Source organism: Lethenteron reissneri, chromosome 65 (assembly GCF_015708825.2).
Source record: "Lethenteron reissneri isolate LAM-NWPU_2019-01 chromosome 65, ASM1570882v1, whole genome shotgun sequence".
Lineage (NCBI taxonomy): Eukaryota > Metazoa > Chordata > Hyperoartia > Petromyzontiformes > Petromyzontidae > Lethenteron > Lethenteron reissneri.
In genome coordinates this window covers 3,367,347-3,376,597 of record NC_083843.1, presented here as the reverse complement: position 1 = coordinate 3,376,597, position 9,251 = coordinate 3,367,347, and the positions used below count along the sequence as shown (strand labels likewise).

Here is a 9,251-nt window from a genome sequence, read left to right as displayed (position 1 = left end):
GACAAGGTGAGAATGAGAGACGGTTACATCTCCAGCAGTGGGTGATGGAGGCAGGTAGAGTTGGTGATAGATTCACACTGCTGGCAAAAAGGCTCAAGATTCCAGGATGGGTAACGGGAGTCTGTGACAAATTCCATCTCGGATGCCACAACGACATTCAAGCAACTCGTCACGTTGGGGTAATGCGACTCAGATGGAGGTACAGGACATCATGAGATATCTCCAACTCTACCAACTATTTTTTTATTTTATCAGGCAAGACTCACTGAGCTGTGTAGCCCGTTTGCAGAAGCGACCTGGCCACAAATGATAGCTTATCACGTAGAAATATATTGCAGCCAACTACTCTAAACACGTGATGTTGATTGTAAATGTGGAGGGAAAAACCAGAGAGAGAGAAAGAGGCAAACTTTAAATATAAAGCAGGCGTCAGGGTCGGGATCAAACCCACCAACTCTTGTATACCAACTTGCTGTAGAAGGATGAGTTTATCTCTCGACACTCATCTCAATAATGAGCGACCACAGTTGAGCCTCGCTTGTGTTATATTAACAATAGCACTCATTTCTGTAAGTGTCAAGGTGTGTCTAGTAGCCGTGTTCACCTTAAGGCTGCTGTTTGTGCACCTAGGGGCACGTGTTCCCATTCCAGGGAGTATCTCGTGATGTCAGTGACGACAATGAAAACATTTTAGAGTATTTTACTTCCTTCTTCACCGTCGCTATAAGAGAGAGGTCCTGGTCCAGCGTCTCTTTGAGCCACATAGCGGACGATCCCATCGACGCCTTGGGTCATGGCGAGTGCGACTCCCAGTGAGAGTGTGGATAGTGAGCTGTGCTGCTCCATTTGCCTGGACACGTTCGTCTGCCCCTCCACGCTGAGCTGCGGACACTCGTTCTGCCTGCGGTGCCTGGAAGCCGCCTGGGAGACGGCGAGCAGCTTCAGCTGCCCGCAGTGCCGAGCGAACTTCCCTGTGCGACCCCAGCTGAAAAGGAACGTGGCCCTTGCCAACCTGGCGGAGGAGTTCAGAGTTGGAGATGGGATGGCCACGGCCGTTGTTTGTGACATCTGCGGTGATGGCCACACTCCTGCAGTGAAGACCTGCCTGAGATGCGAGATGTCCTACTGTTTTTCCCACTACAAGCCTCACGTGGAGAATCCCAGATTGAGAGACCACGCTGTGGTGGATCCCACTGCGAGCTTGGATGAGCGAAGTTGCCCTCAGCACAGCAAGGAGCTGAAATTCTACTGCAGAGTAGACAGCAGCCTGGTCTGCTCATCTTGCACAATCGCAGGTGAACACATAGGACACAAGGTCCTGACGCTGAAGGACGAGCACGAGACACGGAAGGTGAGGCCTTCAGAGTGAGACACCGTAACACAATCTGACCAATTCTGTTACTCGGTTACACAACATCTGATGAAAAAAACTGTATTGTGTTCATGCTCTCCCTTTTGAATCTCTGTCTCTCTGCCATTTGAGGAAAGATCATCAGGATGTATTGAATCCTAGGCTTTCATTAAACATAATTGCCGTATATTATTTGGGTCTTTCGGTAAAGTCACGTAGATAGGTTCAAACAAAATAACAAAACAAGAAACTACGACGTTTCGATCGCAACACAAGTGGACGTATAAAGTAATTAAGTGGACAGATTTGAGACCGATATCACAGCCACCTGAGAAACAATTCTATTAGATTTATCTTATAAACTAGACAGCTGTGGTCACATGGGCCCATGGGTCCGAGTCGGTACAGACACCAAGCAGCACGGCTCCCACAACGAGGCATCAGCTTGCCCACTCCCCGTGCCCACCGTCTCAGTCACCGTACAAAGGCAGATGAAGGCCTTCTCTGTTGAGGGGTCGATGTGGAGGGAAGGGCAGTGTTGAGGGATGGCTCAGGGGGCTGGAGTCTCCCCCAGGTGACGTCTCGTCTCTCACTACAGACACACGTTGGGGAGGAGACACGAGTGGTGGAGGAGAAGAGGAAGGAGGCGGAGGAGTTCGTGAAGCGGATGGAGGCTGCTCGCAAGAAGGCGCAGGTACCAGGTCTGGCTCTTTGACCCCCGTGACCTCCACCCAGTGTGGAAGTCGTGGAGATCAAAATGCATTCGAGCGAATTTCGTGCAGCCTCATAACTTTGACGCCTCTTACTTTAACTATATAATTCACTTTCAAACTCAACATTAACTATGAGGGGGTTGCGCGTTAACCGCATTCGATAGCCACATTGGCGCGTCTGCCATGAGGTTGGGTTTCTCGGCATTGCGTCTTCCACTCTTGTGGCAAAAAAATGTAGAGAGTGCCACGGATTGTCGGTGTGGAACTGTGGTGCATCTCATGCTGTCCTTAATCGCGTCACCTTAGTTTATTTTAACTACAATTATTTTTTTTATTTTACCAGGTAAGGTCCCACTGAGCTATGTAGATGTTTTCAGAAGCTATCCTGGCTTTCACAAACGATAGCATCTCAATAAAGTGGCTGACATGATGATCACGAAAAAATATATAGCAGCAGACCCATAGAGATGCATAGAGACCCATAGAGATAAAGAGGGACAAATAGTGATATAGGGACACAGATAGATACATAGAGACCCATAGATATACATAGGGATACATAATGATATATGGAGACCCATAGCGATACATAGGGACACATAGAGATACATAGAGACCCATAAACTAAACTATTTTCATTTTGCCAGGTAAGGCCCCACTGAGCCATGGAGCTCTTTTCCAGAAGGAACCTGAATATCACAAATGATAGCTCATTGAAATGGCTACTCCAAATACAGTACTCTAAATGCTTGCTTGACCCCGGATACACTCTTGCGGGTTGTTCACAGCAGATAACGAATGCCTTGAACTCTAAATCAGAGTCGGACTTGTGGGAAAACCAGACCTGGATTACGCCGAATCAGATGTGGAGAGAAAAGCCGGAGGTCTCGGACAAAAATCCACGCAGGCATCAGGGTCGTTCTCGAAGCCACGACCCCCTGTACACCAGGCGAGGTAGTTCACATCTCGCCACATCTCGTCGGAAGCCCGATGGGGCCCCCACCGTACTCCGAGTGACGAGTCTCAACATCCACGACCCCAGCACCCTCTAGGGGAAAAACAAGAAGAGAGCAGCACCCCTCTTGCCTCCTTGGCATGGATCGGACTCAGTCCCATGGGTGTCTCGTCACTGGGGCATGATTCACCACTAGGGAATATTATTTTATTATTTTGCCAGGTAAGGCCCACTGAGCTGTGTAGCTCTTTTTCAAAAACGACCAGGCACTCACAAATGATAGATCAACCAAATGACTGACATCATCATCATCATCATCACGTAAAAATGTATATCAGCAGCCAAATAATCTAAACGCCTTTAGATACATAGGGACACATAGAGACCCATAGTGATAAATAAGGACATATAGATATACAGGGAGACCCATAGATATACAGAGAGACCTCTAGAGACCAATGGAGACCCATATATAAAAATAGGGACACAGAGATACATAGAGACCCAGAGACTTTTCTTTACTTTTTTGCAGGTAAGACCCCACTGAGCTATGTAGTTCTTTTTCAGAAGCAACCTAGCTATTACAAATGATAGCTAAACAAACTGGCTGATTTTAAGTTGGAAATTTATAGTAGCCAAATAATCTAAACGCACTTCGTTGATCCTAAATGTGGAGGCAAAAACCGGAGGACCCAGAGAAAAATCCATGCAACGACAGAGAGAACATCAAACTACAAATATACAGGCATCAGGGTCTGGATCGAAACCACGACCTGCTGCATACCAGGCGAGGGAATCAACATATCCTAGCCACCACGGCGCCCACACGCACACACGGAGTGGCTCATGGCTAAGGGAGTCAACCGTGGTCCCCGCGTCTCTGCAGGAATCGGTGGCCTGGATCAGGGGTCGCATCACGGGCAAGTTCGCCCGCCTAAAGAAGGCTTTGGACGAGGACGAGAGGGAGGCTCTACGTTGCTTGGCCGTGAAGGAGCGAGAGCTGCTTTCCAGGTTCGAGGAGGACATCGCGCGTCACAAGCAGGAGATCGGCGAGCTCCAGGCGGCGGCCGCTCGCCTGCGCGCTCTGCTGCACGAGAGGGACTCGCTCGCCTTCCTGCAGGTGGGGAGCGATTCTGTGGAGACGCCGTTTTGGTGTCTAGAACAACAGAGCGGACAGTTGCAGGGGGGCTCGTGGTCCAAGGGTAGAGACTTCACTCATGATCTCTCTCTCTTCCACAGGGGCACCTGGAGGAGACGCGCAGGTACAGATCCTTAACGTTTCACGGTTAAACACTCACAACACAGGAATTGTGTGTTAGACACACGGGCTGTGTTTGTTAGACACATGGGCTCTGTGTGTTATACACAAGGTGTATGTATGTGTCTGCGAGACACTGACTGTGTGTGAGATAATGGCTGTCTGTGAGACACGTGCTGTGTGAGACATGGACTTTGTGAGACACGGGCTGTGCGTGAGACACTGGCTGCGTGAGAGGCACTGGGTGTGTGAGACATGGGATGTGTGTGATACACTGCCTGTGTGAGACACTGCCTGTGTGTGACAGGGTCTGTGTGTGAGACACTGCCTGTGTGTGACGCTGCCTGTGTGTGAGACACGGGGCTGTGTGTGATACACGGGCTGTGTGAGAAACTGGCTTTGTGTGAGACACGGGCTGTGTGTGAGACACTGCCTGTGTGTGACGCTGCCTGTGTGTGAGACACGGGGCTGTGTGTGATACACGGGCTGTGTGAGAAACTGGCTTTGTGTGAGACACGGGCAGTGTGTGAGATACTGCATGTGTTTGACAGGGGCTGTGTGTGAGACACGGGCTGTGTGAGCGGTAGTGTAGCGGCTAGCGCGCTGTGCCGTGAACCCAGCGACCGGGGTTCGATTCCTGCTCACGGCCACCTCCTGTGACGATTATCTGAACCGGTCCTGGGCCTCCCCTATGGAGACTCAGCCTCAAATGAGACCAGGTGCGGTGTGTAAACATCGCCAATGTGGAGACAAAGGCGGTCGGGCGTGGTGCTGGCCACCCATCCCCTCGTGTGCCATTCCAGCTTTCATAGGTGTTCGCTAACAGTACTTGCCCCTACAGTCTGTTAAGGCTATATGGAGTATATTTGTCTTTATCTTTGTATGAGACACTGCTTCTGTGTGACACGGGTTATGTGTGAGACACTGGCTGTGTGTGATACACTGGATGTGTTTGAGACACGGGCTGTGTGTCAGACACGGGCTGTGTGAGACACTGGTTGTGTGTGGGACACTGGCTGTGTGTGAGACACGGGCTGTATGAGACACTGGCTGTGTGTGAGACACGGGCTGTGTGTGAGACACTGGTTGTGTGTGAGACACTGGTTGTGTGTGAGACACGGGCTGTCTGAGACAAGGGCTGTGTGTGAGACACGTGCTGCGTATGCTACGGATGCTGAGTGTTCCAATGCTGTGGTTGAATGAGGCTGCGTGTGATGCTGTTGGTGGTTGTCCCAGGAGAGAGATACCAAAGGAATCTGCAGCCCCACCTCCCACTTCACTGGACGCCATCACGGTCCGCTCCCTTGAAAGGGCCATGCGCAGACTCCTGCCTCTTGTCTGTGAGTTCCTCAGTCTTGCACCCGCGTGTCCCGCTGTGTTGCACTGCACTTCTGTGCTCTCCACCATCATCTTTTTATTTTACTAGGTCAGGAACCCACTGAACCATGTCGCTCTTTTTTCGGACGCGACCTGACTATCACACATGACAGCTCTTCGAAGTGGCTCATCACGTGGATATATAACATCAGACAAATCCTCTGAATGCAAATTGATTCTAAATGTGGAGAGAAAACGCGAGGAACCAGGGGAAAATCCACGCAACCACGAGGAAAGAGAAGTGGGCTCTACCTGGTGAAATGAAATTAGTTTAACAGTTTAAATATTCTACTAAACCCTCCTGCTGAGTACTCGGGCAAGTGCTGTTAGCGAGCAGCAGCACCTATGAAGGCCTGCACGGCACACGAGGGGGTGGGTGGTCAGCACCACGCCCGGCCGCCTTTGTCTCCCTCGTGCCAAATTTTTACACATCACACCAGCAGAGGGCAGTGCAGCCTGAAGTATTGTTGTACTACACCTCTACGCTTCCACGTTCACGATCTCCACCATCGCCAACGACCACCAACGACCCCCCCCCCCCAGGACGCGCACGGCGCGGCGAGGCGCTCATCCAGCAGCGGAGTGACACACAATGTTTGCGCATGGATGTGAGAGTGTGCGAGGCTGTGACACACAGTGTCTGTGTGTGAATGTGAGAGTGTGAGGCTGTGACACACAATGTCTGTGTGTGGATGTGAGAGTGTGTGAGGCTGTGGTGGCTGTGGTACAGGCGTCGTGTTTGTAGAGAGATGCTGTGAGAGTGGCGTTCACATCGTGGTTCTGGCATCATCACCACTCTTCGCTACCACTGGACACACACACCCATAGTGTGGCACTATTATTATATGATTATTCACGATTGATAAACAGTATGTGTACATAGATACTAGCGAATAATTGTATGTGTACACTAATACTAACGAATACTAGTATCTGTACACCCATACTAAGGAATATTAGTGTGTATACTAATACAAACGAATAATAGTCCTGTATGCATTTGTCATATGCGTGATAATCAAAGTGTTACGTATCAACGCATCACGTGGTGCGGTATGACCACAACAACACAACAGACAACACAACACCAGCGTGTGTGTGTGTACACGCCACGTGTGTCCGTGTGTACACGCTATGGGCAATGCTCATGCCGCTACTGCGCACGCGTCGCCGTGACCGCTGTGCGAGCATCGTCGCTGTCCTCACCACAGATGGACGCTCGCCGACTCTGGACACAAACTCAGCCCACGACCGCCTCCAGATTTCCTCAGATCTCAAGACGGTGACGCGGAGCGATGTCCCCCAGGGTCGCCCCCATCAGCCACACCGCTTTGATGTATATCCACAAGCCCTGTGTTTTGAGAGCTTCTCGTCGGGTCAGCACTACTGGGAAGTGGACGTGAGGAGCGCGAGGCTGTGTTGGGTTGGAGTCGCGTACGGGACGATCCCGCGGAGAGGGTTTGGTGCTGAGTGCCGCCTGGGAGGGAGTAACGTCTCCTGGTGTATACAGAAACATGGCGACAGCTTCTCAGTGTGGCATGGCGGGGTAAAGACCTCACTGTCGGTGCTGGAGCCTCCGCGGAGAGTCGGGGTCCATCTGGACTGGGACGCGGGGCTGCTGTCATTTTACAGTGCTGACTCCATGGCGCCGTTGCACTCGTTTCACCAAACCTTCGCTCATCCCCTACATCCTGGGATGCTGGTGTGGGGTGATGATGGTGACTCAGTGAGGATTGTGGATCTGAGTGGTGCGTCCTGATGAGAGGTGAACGTGAACAGCGCAGAGGGCAGACGCCACGACGCACGGCGCTCGCCACCCTCGTCACCGTCAAGCGCAGTGCCACGCCCGTGACTGCTGGTGGCTGTCGGTGGCGAGGGGCTGCGTGGCTCTACATCACAACGGGGGGGCTGAGCGTAAACAATCCTCACAACCTTCATGGGGGGGGGGGGGTGATAAAGTAAGTACTGCTCTGTGTGTGTGTGTGAAGCCCACGTGGATGTATTCACCCTGCCAGAGGAGTGTGACTGTAGTGTAGGGGTGCAGTGATTAGCAATGGTGATCTGGGATGTGTTTATACACTGGTGGTGTGGGAGCGATCCAACAACAATAATAATATTAATTTTAAAAAGTATAAATGTATGTGCATTACAATGTCATTGTAACGCTTGTATCGTCGATTCTACTGTAAAAATACAGAACACAAACAACAATATAGTTGTGTACAGCGCCATTCGTGCTCATTGCATCCCGCAACGCTGTTCATTAATTAAACACGAGGACCAAATCCTCTACACAGCCACTGCCAAGCAAATTAAATCTACAAATTAATAAACAAATAAAGAGATGGCGCCAAACACAAAAGGCGCCAACAATGTTCGAGCTGTTCAAGTTATCTGCTGCGTCATGGTGACATCACCACGCATGCTCCCCCAACGCGGTGACGTCACCCCCCCCCACGCCCGCTCCTCGCCACTGCACCATCTGTGAACACAAAGAGCTTCACAGCTTATCGGATTCCTCCTGCACTACAAACAGATTCTGATATTCTTGATTCCCGCCCCTGGGGGAGTCCCGCGTTGGCGACAAGAAAAACAGAGGCACTGAGGGTCAACCTGCAGTCTCGGTGTGACCCAGCACTGTGAGGGGGAGGGGGGGTTGGCGGATCACGAAATGACACTGCTGGGAACTCCCCGCGGGGGCGTGTCGTCGAGGTGCCACGTGGCCCTGATGCTCACCAGGAGTAGGCGGTAGAGCAGCTACAACAACCACCACCACAACAACTACCACAACAACCAAAACAACCACAACCACAACAACCACCACAACAACCACCACATCCACCTACACACAACCACCACACCAACCACCACAGCCACTACAACCACCACACCAACCAGCACAACCACCACAACGACCACAACCAACACAACAATCACCACCACAACCACCACCGCAACAAAAACCACAATTCCAACCACCAGCACAACCACCACCACAACAACTACCAAAACTACCACCACCACAACTACCATCACAACCACCAAAACCACAACCACCACCACAACGACAACGACCACAAAAACCACCACTACAACAACCACCACGACAACCACCAAAACAACCACAACCACCACAACCACCACCACAACAACCACCACCACAGCCACAACAACCACCACAACGACCACAACAACGACCACAACAACCACCACTACAACAACCACCACCAAAACCACAACAACCACCACAACCACAACAACCACCACCAAAAACCACCACAACAACAACTAAAAACTACCACAACAACCACCACCACAACAACCACCTCCACAACAATCACACAACCACCAAAACAACCACAACAACCACAATAACAACCACCACAGCCACCACAACAACCACCACTACAACAACCACCACAACCACAAAAACCACCACAACAACCACCACCAAAAACCACCACAACAACCACCACCAAAACCACCACAACAACAACTAAAAACCACCACAACAACCACCACCACCACAACAATCACACAACCACCAAAACAACCACAACAACCACCACCACACCAACCACCACAGCCACCACAACA

At 51.0% G+C, this 9,251-nt stretch overlaps 1 protein-coding gene across 1 annotated transcript; it reads left to right on the top strand.

The window, feature by feature from the left end:
* Window positions 1-375: 375 nt before the first annotated feature.
* On the top strand, window positions 376-7,795 carry LOC133359504 (E3 ubiquitin-protein ligase TRIM11-like). The gene is made up of 6 exons (XM_061577920.1): window positions 376-1,351; window positions 1,950-2,045; window positions 3,906-4,139; window positions 4,259-4,281; window positions 5,514-5,617; window positions 6,866-7,795. The coding sequence occupies exons 1-6, from the start codon at window positions 794-796 to the stop codon at window positions 7,411-7,413; spliced, it is 1,563 nt and encodes a 520-aa protein (XP_061433904.1). The 5' UTR covers window positions 376-793; the 3' UTR covers window positions 7,414-7,795.
* The last annotated feature ends 1,456 nt before the right edge of the window (window positions 7,796-9,251 follow it).

Excerpts from the sequence above, each read along its gene's own strand:
- LOC133359504 (XM_061577920.1), top strand. The coding sequence starts at position 794 with ATGGCGAGTGCGACTCCCAGTGAGAGTGTGGATAGTGAGCTGTGCTGC. Across the intron at positions 2,046-3,905 it reads CTGCTCGCAAGAAGGCGCAG|GAATCGGTGGCCTGGATCAG; the intron begins GTACCAGGTCTG and ends GCGTCTCTGCAG. Across the intron at positions 4,282-5,513 it reads CACCTGGAGGAGACGCGCAG|GAGAGAGATACCAAAGGAAT; the intron begins GTACAGATCCTT and ends TGGTTGTCCCAG.